This window comes from Coloeus monedula (genome assembly GCF_965178545.1).
Source record: "Coloeus monedula genome assembly, chromosome: 3".
NCBI lineage: Eukaryota > Metazoa > Chordata > Aves > Passeriformes > Corvidae > Coloeus > Coloeus monedula.
Genome location: NC_138783.1, coordinates 102,535,264 through 102,550,806, shown reverse-complemented (window position 1 = coordinate 102,550,806; position 15,543 = coordinate 102,535,264). Strand labels below are relative to the sequence as shown.

General features: G+C 40.7%; 1 protein-coding gene across 1 annotated transcript in view; it reads left to right on the top strand.

Moving 5' to 3' along the window:
• Positions 1–284: 284 nt before the first annotated feature.
• VEGFD (vascular endothelial growth factor D) overlaps positions 285–15,543 on the top strand; it is a 29,416-nt gene continuing 14,157 nt past the window's right edge. The window contains exon 1 of the mRNA XM_082278121.1: positions 285–828. Within this exon, the coding sequence (XP_082134247.1) occupies positions 739–828 (90 nt within the window). The 5' untranslated portion in view covers positions 285–738. The remainder of the gene's footprint in view (positions 829–15,543) is intronic.

The window sequence follows — 15,543 nt, the reverse complement described above, 5'->3', positions numbered from 1 at the left end:
TTTCTTCAGAGAAGTAACTTAAAATATGTGTGTGGTGTAAGAACGTGTGCTGAAGTCTCATGTTTCAGGTAATCTTCTTTAAAATAATGGGAGTCTAGATTGCATCAGTTAGTTTTAAAACTGCTATGCTATTGGTAGGAAGAAAATGGGATTTGAGCCAAAATTTGCCTGTGTTACTGCCAAAGTCTGTATCAGATTTAAGACACATGCTTCTGCAAGCTTCCATGAAGGTTGTGAAAAAAGTTTTAATACAGAGTTGGATTACAGCTCTCGGCTCAAAACACTGGCCATTACACTACCATCTTAAAAGCCTGCTGTAACACGGAGCACAGAATCGAGCAGATTTCTCACATTTTCTGGACCACAGATGGATATTGAATGTATCTTTGTGTCTTGATGGAAGATATTTTAACTTCATTAACTGGAATCCATACCTGATCACTTGTGAGTGTGTATGTGTATACATACAGATATAGATCTATTTAAAACCTTATCATGATTTTATTTCAACTGTATCTAAGATCTGCTCTAAGAAATTACATTCTCTAGAGGAACTTACAATTGTTTTGAGCAGCAAAGGGACAGATATTTACTCTTGGATGTTGGAATCCTTTGTGAGTTTATAAGAGAAATTCTGGAAGCTTTTCTGTGCTGGTGGAAGAGAAATGCCTTTTGAAACAGACACCTCCAGCTGTACGACGACGACTCCGTAGTAACCTGTGGATTTTAAACATCAGAATGTACAAACCGTGGGCAACTGTGAATATTTTCATAGTTTCTTTTCTACATCTGCTGCAAGGATCTGACTATGAGAATGGATCTGTGAAGGCAAGTGAACTTTATTTACTGTGATTCTTAATAATACAAGCTGCCGGAATTACCTATATTTAATGTGCAAGGTAGTGGGTTTCTTGCTGTTTTGGTAATATGTTGTTATTTTTTACTTTGGTAATGGTTTAGTTGCAGAGATGTTTAGCAGCACAAAGGAAAATGAATCTACAAGGAATTTAAATTAATATTCTCTGTTTAATATTTTGTTAGTTTTTTTACTAGTTATTAAGTACTTGTTGTATACTTTGTTCTTGAGTTAAAATTTTAGTTTCAATCATGCAAAATAAAAGAAAAACCTGAAAAAGAAGTGTGAATCAGAGTATTTAGAATATTTGTTAAATACATTTTTTTATTTCAGGTATTTATAATTGCAGGAATTAGTATGCTAGTATTGAAATTTTCCCTGTAAGAACATGTGTTCATCAGTTGTTCACTTGTTTGCCAGATATGAGAGAAACGTTTTTCTCTTGCTTCATTAGAAAAAGTTATATAGGATTTTAAAATAAACAGCAGCTAGTAATAATAAAGCACATTGCCTGGACATTAACTTTTCTTCTAAATATAATACATGAAACAAAATTTAAGCTGAAGCCTCACCGTGAGAGTAGGATCTTTCAGATCTGACTTTAAGTCAATGCGAGAATATCCAGGACAATCACTGTGAAAAATCAGAACAAAAACTGGAACAAGCTTCTACATGTGAAGTCTGTTCAAAAATGTTTAATTCAGTGTGTGGTCCATGACAAATTATTTGTTTTTCACTAGCAGAGCAAAACAAGATAATATTTTTGTTTTCACTTCAGAAAACCTCCTGCTTGCAAGCAATGATCACACACTAGTCTGTGAGCCTGCTGCATGCTGACCTGTGCTTTAGAAAAGAATGCTAAGTTGTGTGCCTAATTGCAGATTGCTGCTGCCAGCCCAATAAGTCAGCAGTGGTGAGCAATGTGTGCCTCAGGATGATTGATGCCTGCTGACTGTTCACAAGCTTTTAATTTACAACCTCAGCAATCAATTCTTTGAAGGCATTAGGACCAGAGTAATCAGCTGTGTTTAATGCATTAACTTTGTGCACTCCATGACAAATCACCAGTTTCGTACTTGTAGGAATCACTGCATTTAAACCAGAACGTGCTTTCTAATACAGAATAGTAACCATTTTAGAATTTGCAGGGATGATAATTCTGTCCTTGTGTGGGACACAAGTTTATTCAGCACAATAGTAAAACCACTGGAAGGTTCTTTAATTATAAACTTTGAATCCATATCCACTTTGCCTAGAGTAAATGCAAGAGATCTTCTTGCTAGCTTACACTGGCTTACAGTTTATTCACTCTGATAGGACTGTCCATCCAACATAGGTACAATTGTGATTCTTTTCACTGAAATTTGGCTACCACTGTCAGGCAGCCAGCTTAGCCACAGACTACTGTTGTTGAAACAATTCACTGACAGTCTCCAATCCTATCCTAAAGGAATCTAATAGATCACACTCAAAAAGGTATCCCACTCAAATGCTGTATTTCACTTGCATTGGCTGCTGATTGCCAAAAGGAAAAGACTGGCTTTCTGCTTGTTCTGGCTCTTTTGGTATAGACAGAGGTTTTTGGCTAAACTGTTTGTTTTTCTTTTTATGTTTTACATAGGATGTTAGCTTTCTGGGTTGTTTTCTCCTGTATGACCTGTGGGCTTCTGTGTGTGTACATACGTGGAAATAAACCACAAAAAGTCCTTCATGTTACAGTGTTGGATGGTACACAGGGTTATGACTATTTTTACCATTTGCACCTCACACTGAGTTTGCAGTATGCAGAAATGATGTATTGCATTCACCTACCCTACCTTATTTTTGTAAAGTTCTTTAAGATCAACAGCAGTATTGCCTGGATAAAACCCATAAGGTCAGGATTCACGTAATACACAGCTAATGAGACCTAGGAAGGGTTAGGCACCAGCAACCTGCTCTATCCCCCATGGTATGAATCCAAGTTAGGTGAGCTCTGATCAAGACACCTCAAATTTTAAACCTGTTTATGGTTTAAACCATCAGGTGGTATCAGTGTGGTATTATGTGATAGAGTTTCGGGGCACTAAGGATTTAAACATTCTCTTATTCCCCTTCAAATATCCTGATTAAAGGTATGAATGTTAAAAAGCTTATGTACAAGCTGCCATGATCCAGCAAGTATCTCCATGGCAGCTGGCTTTTCCTAACCCTTCAAAAACTTCATCCTCTTCTAGGCACAGGAATCCCATGCACATGTATTCCTTGCCTGTCAGAGCTCCTCCTTCCTTTCTTCATTCCTGACCTGTTCTATTCCTAGCGTTTGACCTGTATTTCCTCACTTCCAGGACTCAGGGACTCAGTTTTCTCACTGGTCTCTTGTTTGTGCTATCCAAGTGCCACCCTCTTTCCCACTTGCTTCCTTCTGGATAGGGATCTCCTTCTTCTCTCTCAGACCCTCAGGAGTTCTGTCCAAGCACCTCAGAGACAGCCCTAATGGACACTTTTGTTTTCCAGTCATATCTGACCATGGTTCCCCCTTCCCTTCTCCATCCATAGCTTCTTGCTTTGTCCCTGTGGTTTTAACTTACCCAGCTTTCCTTTTCCTGACCCATTTCTAGTTCTGATCTCCAAAGATGATGTCAGCCTCTTTGGCCAGGTCTTGCCCTCTTCCATCAGTATTCATCTCCTTCCCCTCCTACAGGCAAATCCAGCAGGTTCTTATCCCTGGATGCCACAGCCCTGTGGCCTGAGGAGGAAGAAAGACAGATCCTGTGCTCTTGGCCCCATAGGCTGGACCTGGACCCATGGGTGGCCTGCACCCATGTCCTGCTCTACTCCTGAATGGACTGGAATCAGCACAGAACCTGACTGCTGCAAAGCCCTGGGAGATCTCTGCTGCTGCTCTTGGAGGCTTTTACATCTGGGTGTTTTTTTTTCAAAGACAGCAGTAGACACATCTGGGCCAAAAAAGGTTCCTCAGGTGTCAAAAATTCACATCTGTGATTCACTGTAGGGAAACAGAAAAATTGTTTGCATGAATAAAAGAGGAGCTTCATCCTCCACTGCAGTCAAACCATTGTGACAGAGAAAGCAAATAAAATTATTAAAATAATTTTGAGGCAGACATCTAGTATGGAAAGCTTCAGCCTGAACATCGAGTGTCTGGCGGTCTGAGGCACAACTGGAGCACAGGCTTATGGTGGGAAGCAGGGGGCAGCTGCAGACAGGGGCAGCACAGCCACACAGGTGTCCCACAGGGCTCGGCTCCAGACCTGAACTGATGTCAAGGCTGGCCCTTGTGCACCAGTGGCTTGGTTCAGGATGCCAGCCTGAAGTCCTCATGGAAGAGTTAGATTTCCACATACATTTTCTGAAGACTGAGAATTATTTTTTAAAGTTTTTTTCATCAGGAAATGCTTTAAACATTCCTTATTGAAGTTTTTGTCCCGACAGTCTCTTACATTTTGGAACCTCTCAGCTAGAGAACCGCAAATTTCTTTCTGTCTCTCTCCCTCAAATTTTTCCTCTCCTAGAGTAGCAACAGACATAAACTACTTTTTCCAGAATTTTAAAATTAGATGCGAAGAGCTATGTCCTATATTCATCAGAGCCGAGGCAAATTTTTTGCCAAGAAAAGCCAACGATCCATCAGAGCTGCTTCTGCCTTCCAACACTAAAACTGCCTCTCTAATGAGGCTGCAAGTCTTGATCTCTGAGAATTTAAGTCTCATTGCTCCCTGCTCTATTCTGCAGCTTCACATTATTAATAAAGTGTTGGGGACAGGCAAGAGAAAGGGACAACTGCTCGGTCCCAAGTTAAACAGAGTCACAACCTTTTCCTTTTGCAGAGGTGTTCTCCACGTGTTGGTCCCTCCTTTGGTTTTGTTAAAGAGAAACCTGCAGTGGATAGGCCTGAGGAGTGTCCCTGAACTATAAAGCTGCCTTCTGATCAAAAGACTGAGGGGTTAGATGGGCTTAGCTGGGAGGTAAACATGGCTGCTCTCTGTTACATGCACTCATTTCCACAGCTAAATCTTTTTTACTTCTGCACTAAACACAGTTAAAGCCTCAAGTGGTCGCTCTTGCTCAAAAAGATCTTCTTAATCTCCTGCCACTGTGAACTCAACAGAGGGGGAAGCCACTTTCCAAACACAGCTGGTACATAGCCCTTGTCCACTGGTGAGTGAAGCAGCACTTCCCCATCATCCTGAGGCCCTGGACCACCTAAGTGGAGAATGCCTTGCCCTTGGGAAGGCATGGAAATATTGGAGAGCCATCAGACCACGGGCAGAAGAAATCAGGGAGTTCTTTACATCTCCTTTCTGAGAGCCAGCTGCAGTCTGTCTGTCTGTACTACTGAAACAGAGCTCTGAGAGGAAACCTGAGCAGCAGAGCTGGCTGTAGGCTTTTGTCTCTGTAATAATAACTGACACTGGTTTTCAGATAGATCTACACAGCTCCCTAAAACCTGCTTGCAAATGTTGCTCAGTTTCTAGAAAAGTTAGATTCCAACAAATCATCCATGTAATGGGATTTCTTCCTCAAAGGCAACCCCTGAAATTCCAGCAAAATGCTCAACTGCTAGAAAAAGCAACTTGAATTGTCATTGGAAATAATTTCTCTGTTTAAATGAGGTTTTTGATCCTCAAATCCAGCTTCTTTTCAAAGTTAGGAAACTCTTCTAAACAAATATTATGAAATCACAGTTTTCAGAAATATTTCATTCTCCCACTTTTGTCTGCTGCTTTTGATTCTTTGTGATTACCATCTCTGATAGGCATGATGAGCCAAAAATGTGTGAAAATATACTTACAGCACTCCTGCAGAAATGATTGTTTGTGTTTTTCCTTCAGAAGTGAGAAGCTATCAAGGAAGTTGTGAGGAAAGCCAATTTGTTTTGACTTATCTGCTACTGTCTTGACAAGGTACACTGAAGGAAAACAGAACAATCTTGTATTGTTGTCATGCTGCACAGCATCCGTCCTTGGCTCTTATCAATTTGGAAAGGCAACTACTAACACACTGCCACTTTATCAAGAACAGTTCTCACTCATGAGAAATAGCAAAAAAATCCCTCCCAGCTGCTGATCCAATCCAGTCCATCTCAGCTAGGATTGTAATGTCTGAGGATAGAGCAGAGCTTGGAAAAGTACACCAGGCTGCGTAGATTAATCAGATGCAGCATTCAAGAAATCCAATAATCAGCAGTTTGAAATTAAGACAGCACTAATTAAACTTTACCATCACTTGTAGCTCACATCTGAAGGTCTGTGAAAGCAAGGGGAGGCAAGAAGGCAGGTTCAGAGGGCAGTGGGCCATCTGTTTGTTAATTAGTGGTCTTAAGGCAACCAAAACAAGCCATCAGCTCAGGCTTAGCAAATGTTGCTTGTGTCTGTTTTCTGCAGCCTACTAGTGCTTTCTCCCCACAGGCATTTGTGGTTTTTCTAACCACTGGTGTGGTGGTATCAGTGCAGACTCCCACAGGAGGCAAACAAAGCAAAAGTCTGCCTGAAAACAGGAAAACAAACTGGCTGGTGAGACCTCTGCCATGGTGCCTGCAGATTTTGTTCTGATCCACACTGTCCCTATTCCATACAAGGTTTACTTGTGTCTTATCTCCTGTGGATGCCATACTGGCATTTGGGAAAATAAATAAGGTACAGTTGTTGTAGGTGATAACTCATTTATGCTTATTCCCATGAAAAAACTTGTACAATACTTTTTATAGTTATCAAACAGTGGGATCTGTGTTTCTTTTAGGCCTTCTTCTCAGGGCAAGTAAGTCCAGTTAAAAAACTGGTCTTTGCCCTTGGGCTTGGCTTTGAGATGTAGTCTCAAAAATGACTGTATTGCTGAGGGGATGCAGTGAAGTAAATCTGACACGGTAACTTTCCTACAGAAACCCTTATTCCTTAGAAATTTCTTGTTCCTCTCACTATGTGCCATTCCCTAATCTATTTCTCCACCTGCTTCCTACCTCCCCAGCATGCTTTTCAAATCTTCATACATCTTGTTGGGATTTGAGGAGTGGAAACAAAATGCTGAGTGCCCCCTCTACAGCTGCACAGACCCTCTTTGCCCATGGGAAGACCAAGCAGAATTTTTTTTAACATCCCCGCAAAGGAGATGGGCTTCTGCATCAATGAACAGCAGAACAATTGCACAGGCTATTTTAGTTTCCTTGCATTAAGAAAAGTCCACCTTCCTTCCTTTGTGAAGGACAGCTGTGTATCTTTTATATTTTCCCCCCGGTGATTTAACGTGTGCCGCCACTCAGCTGGTGGTAGGACGCCATCTAGGGTCGTCCTGCTTCCACAGAGCCGTCCTGAGCACAAACAACGTGCAGTTGGACTCGTGGGATTTGGCAATCCAATGTGGGCACCACATGAATGGGTCTGGAAAGGGGTGACTGCCTTCCTCACTCCCGGGATGTCAGGATGGGTTTGTCTGAGCCATGCTTTCACGGGAAGCATGCTGTGTTGGGTTGGAGAATTCACGGTCACTGGCCGCAGTGTGCTCACTGTTCGAGTGCAGCTGGGGAGAGAATTCTATTTGAGTCATGTTGAATTGCGAAAAAGTTGCATCATGTTACTGTATCATATGTCACTTTGCACATGGAGAATGTGCCATAAAGACAGGCAAAACCTTTCACTTTAATTAGCAGTGTGACTCAGAAACCATGTTAGGATACTTTTCTGAATTGCTAGGGAAATATTACTCAAGAAAAACTACAATTCCAGGAAAATGTATGCATGTGACTGGGGTAACATAAGTTCATTCATTGTTGGCAATGGCTTTGCTTTGTGAAGTGACATTTTGAAACCCAGCTGTCCAATTGCCTAGTCACACATCCAAAACATTTATTAAAGTGTCTTGGGGCAAACCCAAAACCTGGTGAAAGTGCTAACTGAAGGACCCTTCATCACATTGAAAAAATATTTTCAAATATTAAAAGAATACATAGTCATCTGATTTCATCCAGGTCTCTGTTACTGAGCCATTCCAAACTCACTCTCCAAACCCTGGTGACTTCCAAGGAATGGTCAAATATCAAGAGACAGTGACCACAGCCTGGACATGCTCTTTGTAAACACATTTAATATGCTATTTTTGAGGTGTGCACCCTGTCATAGTGTTAGGCCAGCACCCAACCTTGTGTACAGTGAAGTGATACTGTTCTAGCTGTGCTCTGTAGTGAGCAGCACATCTGCCTCAACACATCGCAGCAATGCAAGACCATATGAACAAGCATACAAGCAGAGGTTCAGAAAATGTACTGCAAGACTCCCAAGGCTGTCAGTAGAATTTAGGACATATCAGTGAGTCACCACACTGGACATTTATGACAAATCACCTGTGTTTTTTTACTTACCAAGTGAATATACTTTGCGTGGTCACCGTGGGAGGGACCTAAAGGTAAACACTCAATGTAAATGACTCGGCTTGAACAGGAAGAAAATCCGTATCTTAGCAGACCAACTTTTGTCTTTCATCTACCACTCGAGCTTTTCCATTACTGCCAGAAAACTGATGCACAGTGGATGCTGTTACCTTCAAGATCACAACTGGGGGATGTTTCCCATGAGAGCCAAAAGACCTGGCTGTGGGAAGAAGCATCTGTTTAATGAGAGTTGTAGCTGATACTCAAAATATTTGCTGGCTGGAAAAAAAGTGCTCCATTTTGGTATAAAGACCTAATTGGCTAAAAGTATATTGTTATGAGAGGTATTTTGATAAAATTTTATCAGTCTCTGCTTTGGACATGAAAAATTATATGAAATATTCTGAGATTCATGCTTCTACAAAACCATGTCCAATTCCGATGTTTTCAGTTATTTGCTTTGAATATTTTGGTTTACTGAAGAGAGAATACAGCAATCAAAATGTCTCATGTCCAAGGATTTTTATAATGTAAGCATGTTACCAAAATGCAAGAAGTCTGATTTGTTTGCTGTAGCATCACAAAAGATCTATTCTAGTTCAAAAGGCCACTCAAAATATAAAACAGCTGTTCTCTTGAAGCCACAGAGTAGTTAATACGATTTACTTGTGGAAACATACCATCTTCAGCTAAAGTTTTATCACCACCTTGACCACCAAGTTTAGAAAATGGGTAATTACGTCTCCTTCTTCAGTGGAAGTTAAACTGGAGCCCAAGAGACAAACTCTCAAGAGGGCGTGTCTGGAGGAAGCTTTTTACCACACTGAACATGTGGAGGAGCTCTCTAGAACTTCCTCCTCCTCTGGCTTTGTGTCTCAGTCAGAAAATGTACTGATAAGGTTTTAGCAAAAGAGGCCCTCAAACATCACAAATGTATCAGTGAGAAATGTGACAGCCTCAGATCAATGTCCCTCTGTCAGCCCCCTGCCACCTCATACAGCACCTGGCCAGACTATGAGTTTGACCAATTTATGTTCCTCCCAAACCCACAAGTAACATACCTGCCAGTCCTTCTTTCTGTGCTCTGGCAACTCTTCACTGCTCTTCTTGCAGGGCAAGGCTCTGTACAGTTTCTCTTCCAGCAGCCATGGCTCACAGGACTTCAGGATGAAGTGCTGTGATCCCACAGTCACCCTTTCCTGAGAGGATGCACGGCCAAGGCCAACACTCTCTAACTCTCAAGACAGACTGCAGAGAGGTTTTGCACGGATTGTGGGTGAGGGAAGCAAAATTTTCCTGTGCCTGTTCTTCAGTCCTTGAGCTTTTTCAGGGGAGAAATTTCGTCCCCTTGCATATTTTTTTGCTATATACTTAGACAATAGAGCTGTATGCTTTCAATACAGCTCTCAGTGGAGAAATCACCCTTTTTAAAAAGCAACAGCTGGAAATTTGCCTCACAGGGCCTAAACTTGTCCCCACTATAAACAGAATGCTCCTTCAGGTTATTAATGCTGTACCTGTGATGATCAAATGAATGTTCAGTCTGGACAAGGCACTGCACTGAGAGAGATGAAACATTTTTAGAAGACATTTGAGTATTAGTTTACAACATTTGAAGGCAGAGTGAAGTACCGGATGTTCCTGAAATTTCATCCATGCTTCTGAGATGACAAAGACTGTAACAGCCACTTAAAAATCCCATGACAAGCCCATCATGTTTCAGAGAACAATTTTAGTAGGAGGTCAAAATATCTAATTGTTTTGTCTCTCTGTGGTCATATTCACTATAATTAAAAATAGCTTATTTGTGCACTAATAATGTACGATCATGCTTCCAGAGGGAATACAGTCAGGGATGCAACTTCATACATCAGAAGTTCATAGCTGACAGAGAATCAAAATCATTATTTTACTGGAGCTGTTGAAAAGTAAATGCTCTTTCTCTCCTCAGAAATGAAATACAATGTGATGATAAAATTACTGCATGCTAATATGTGTCAGACATGTGGCAGAGTTAGATGCCTCATGGTAGATATTTATGGAGTGATGCAGTTGTTTGTTGATACTGCTGTAAGTCACTCCTCCAAGCCTCATGTTTTCGAGCTGCAGAAGATTCACTCTTTTATTACCCGTTATGCAACACCCCAAGGATTCAAGATGCTGTATTATAGACAATATTTGTTATGATAAAATTTGGCAATGGTTGAGCCCCTGCTACCTCAAAGTCATGGCCTGTCACTCTGAGCGATATCTTCTGTGCTTCCTTGGTACTTCCTTTGGATGAATGGCTTCCTCTCTTTTCTCTTGCCTTTTGCTTTGGTTACAGACACCACGTTAGGTATCATCTCTTTATTTTGTGTTTGCACCTGACTCCAAACTCATAGGAGACACAATAATGCTAAAAATACTACTACTAATGATGAAAACCCCCAAAATAGTTCTTCTCACTGCAAAAACTCCACACAAGCTTGTTATTCTTACCAGGAAAATGTAGTTCTTTGTGTTGCCTTCACAATTTTTCATGCCTTCATTTGCCTTCCAAGAGAGAACAAAACTTTTCCATGGGAACTCCCTTGCAGTTCCCTGGCCACATCAGCTCACAGTCTATGTGCTGTGAGCCCACAGCATGGCTGGGCAACTACACCGTGGCTTTGAGGCAGGGAATGGAGTGCTCTCCCTTGCCAGTGCTGGCCTTTAGCCAGTCCCAGCTCCTTCTAACCCTGGTAGAGTTGCACTTCCTGGATGGTTATATTTGTGTACCTAGTAAATTGCTTGTGCTTTGGATTAGGAGAGGTTATTTAATCTCATTTGACTACTCTCAGGTGAGTGGGATTCAGGTCTCCTCCCTACAGCTAAGATGGTGATCTACCAATTCATCCTTCAGCATCAGAGAAGAGAACAGGCAGTTTGGGTGCACAGTTAATTCAACAGGCTTTAGAATGAGATGAATGTTCACCCAGTGCAGCTATTTTTCTTCATTATCTATAAGAGGAGTCTCAGATAAATAGTTCATATTCATTTGGGTGAACAGAATCATAGAATTAGATTATTTTTTATTTTTGATAATTGTGGGGTGGCAGGGAACTGTAGGCACTCTACCTCCACAAGATGAGCCTGCAACTATAATCAGCTTATAGACTGTGGTAAAAACACCTTGGGGAATGCATCATGGAAGAAAAGGAGGTTGTTTTCAGGTGTAGCATACATAGAAGCAAAATTCCTTGGTATTTTCATGTGGTGATGACTCATCTACCTAGTATTTAAACTGGCTTAAATATAGTTCTGAGATTAGCCTTCAGGCAGCACTGGAATAGGGGGAATTCACCTTCTGGTTGCATCAAGTCTTTGTCTTCTACATGGCTTCTCTTGAACTGAATGCAGCTGCTACAGCTGCGTAAAGCACACAATGCTGGCATAAAGGTTCAAAATGTCCTCACATGCTGCCAGTACTCTTTGTGCTCAGGTGCCCTCACTTGGAGACAAAACTTCCACCCCACAGATTGGTTAATTTTGAAAGTTTTAGTCTGACCTTATCTTAAGCCTGTTTGGCCAAGTTTGTGACACAATGGCATTAAGAGAATCATCGTTGTGCTATGCAGCTACAATCTGCTTTTGCTGGCAAGATAAATCTGTTACCTTCTTTCTATTGCTTAGCTGCTGAGAGGATGGATCATAAAACAGTGCAAGGTTATCGAGAGGTTCCTTAATCATTTGTCCTGGCCCCAGACACAGTGGTAATGTTGAAAATTTCCATTGGTATTTATGCAGCACTTGCCACGATAGTATCTGTGACCCTAACTCAGAAAAACATTCCTTATCAGAAGAGTTCTTACACATTTAGCTTTAAGCAGAGGTTTACGTTCTACTGTGGAGAAAGACTGTGAGGCTGGGGCTTAAGGAAAGTAGTCATATATGTAAAGCTTTCAGGGTGTATTTCCTGGATCTGTGAGCGTGCTTGAGTACAGGGTGAAATGCAGGCAGATTGAGCAAAATATGGATTTCAATCAATTTTTATTTTTACCTTCTCATGCACACAAAATATTATTCATCAGCATCAATGCAGATCAGTCATGCATCTGTTTTCTTAAATACGACCTCACATGTATTTATGCTATAGGTCCTCAAATAAATTTAGGACATTAGCAGGCCTTTTTTTTTACTGTTGTACTCCACATCTTTCCTCTGTTGTTCAAAATACATCCAGGAGGTCTAGAAACACAGCATTAATGCAAAGACCACCTGTGTCAGGCTGAAAGAGCAGCACATGCAGAAAAAAAAGGAGTTCTGCAAAGGTGGATTCTGCTGGCTTTCTTAGACATCATTTTGATGTATTTTTCCTAAGCAGGAAATCTAGAAGCTAGTCAAGGATGGAGAAAAGGTGCAAACCGCAGAGCTGCAACCCTGGTAGGATATGGTCAACACTAATAGTCAAGAAAGAGCCCAGTTTGAACAGTGCAGGCTGTCTGTGGGTTTGTGCATCTGTATGACATGATGCATAAGCTAAACATTGGACTAGCATAAATCAGTGGGGAAATGAACTCAGTGTCTGATCTTAGTCCGTGTCCAAGGCGGGAAAGGCCACTGAATGTATCACTGCTTTTTCTCTTGTTCCTTTCCAACGCTGACTACTTTTAGGGTTTTCCTGGAATCTAAGATTGCTAGGAAGAAGATAGATAGTCCATTATGGTTTCTTTTGGAAGGACAAGAGTTGTAATTATCCAAAAATCACAATGATAACTTGCGTTATCATTTCCTGATGATTGTTCATAGCCAAAATAGAGGAAAACAGATATTCCTCTTTGAATTGAAGAACAATTTTGGAACATATGAGAGATCACTGTTTTGAAAAACATGCAATTTCATTTAATTATGAGTCTGGTTTTTATCTTGGGGAATGGGATCCATTTTTAGATAAGATACTTACAAAAATGACATTAAGAGCAGCAGCAAGCTGAGGAGGTAAGAGTAAACTACTTAAACCTACTACTTTGATACTTGTTACATCACCATCTTGCCTAGTGTTAGCAATGCTCAGTGGCAAAGACCGTACTTCATCTCAGTGCTGTTGTTATGGGAAAGGGCATCAGAAAATTCCGTACTGGACAGGGAACCTTGTGAAGAAGTTAAAAATTCAGCTGCAAAATCTGTTCCCTCCAGGAAGAACTCAAATATAAGAAGAAGGAATACAATTATACTTTTGTTATCGTGGTAGGCAACAAGCAATCCGATCAAACTGCAGAACTTGGACAGGTGTTAGGAAACATTATGAGAGAAGGGGAAACAGGTTCACTTCAGGGTTGAATAGCTCAGGCAAAGTTGAGCAGACCTGGATCTGACAGAGAAGTGGTAACTCTGTGTGAGTTTTGGATGATCAGGGTTAGGTTAATTAGGATACATTTCTCATGCAATACTGCAATGAGCACTGCTCCTTGCATTGCCTTTGACCATACCCTCCAATTTCCAAAATATGAAAAGTAGTAAGAGAAGAAACCACCTGAATACACAGGCTGGCTTTGCCAGTACCACTATTATGCATCAATATCAGAGGTGGTTGTTTTTAATTGCCAGAATTAAAATCCTATTGCAGATGCATTTTTTTGGTAATGACCTCTACTCATGACCCTTCTACACAATAGTACTTGTGAAGGCATAAAGGTTGTTAATTTCATTGTATTCTTTCCACATTATGGAATTTGTATAGCTTTAAAAATTAAAAAGTCCTTAAAACAGTACAAATTCTTGCTTTAGATAAAATCAATGATCTTTGCTTAACATGAGGAGGCATTGCTACTTTTTCTGTACTCTTTTATCTTAGGTTTAAATCTTATTTTGCTCATATAATAATCAGGGCTTGGTTTAGTGGTGAACACAGTGGTGGTGCTGGGTTGGTGGTTGGACTTGATGATCTTAGAGGTATTTTCCAACCTTAACAATTCTATGATTCTATGACTAATAAAACCTCTTGATATATAAGTAAAAGAAATTGACAAGCTGAGTCGTCCCAAACTGCTGACTCTTACAAGAAGTTCCGGGATATATTTCTAAGTTCCAGAATGCTGTCATCTCATTTTACAGGTTGTCTGTAAATTCAGTCTAGTTCAGAAGTCTTGGATGCTCATTCAGCTAGAATGTTTTTTTTACCTCAGAGAAAAGGGAAAAAAGTTAATGCTTAATAGAGTTCAGTTTTGCTATCTTTGGTCCCATTACCATGCCACTGCTGGTCCTACACTTGCATGTTTTGCAAGAACAAGGAGACAGTTAGTGAATGGGAGTGAACATAGGCTGCGGTTCTTAGAACAAATAAGTCTTGACGCATTGACCTCAAGCTGAATTTCAGCTTTCCTGGATCAGCAAAATTCTGGGTATCTTGTTTGCAAATCTGTCTTGAAATTCAGTTACTGGTGCTAAGTATTCACATTCCTTCTGAGCTATTTGTCTGTAAGTATTGAGATGGGGTTTCCAGTTTTTACCACATATGAAATGCGTGAGAAATCGTTCACCTATGAAGCAGACGTCTCTGTAATGAAACATAGCAACTTGCTAGAGCACAATATAATATTCTGTATGGGCATAAAAGGAGAGCAAACAACTTTTTCTGAGTTAACTACTTAGGGAATTTTAGGTCAGTGCAAGGTATATACCCAAAATCTAACTTGGCCCATGTGTACAGGCTAACATCTGTATTGTTGTAAAATAAATGCCACAGATGTTTTTATAACAAGTAACAGATGCACTCAGTGCTTGGATTTCAGATCTCATCTAAAAATCTTCCTGTTATAGGTGGGCCTTTCCTTCACCCCCTCCCCAGTCCTATACAGAGCACTCTCTCTAATGGTTCAGACTGCTGTCTGCTACACACCTCATCGACAGCCTCTTTTACTTTGCTTTAAAGAGCTGGAATTTTATTTATGGCAGCTGGCACTGCAGCCCTTTATTTGCAAGTCAAAAAATACAGTTCACTGTATGACCAGAGAGTACAGCTGAGAGAGCACCAGCCCAGTGCAACAAAGAAATTTACAAAGATAACCTCTTACTTGTGTTGGAGACAATGTTTTCAGCAGATCTGGTGAGTCAGTGGAAATAAATACTCAATGTCTTGATAAAGGCACAAACACAGATGTCAGAAAGCAGCAGCCAAAGAAAGCAGTATTATTATGGGATTTTGTGCAATATTAAGTGTTACACAGCTATTTTAAAAGTGAATATTAACTTCAAACTGATGGCGTAGGGAGTTTTCTCCAATGGGAGCAGAGTGGTCGTAAACATCACACAGGTGGAAAATGCAGTGACTGTGCCAATGCTGCTGCACAGCCGCAGCCCTGAG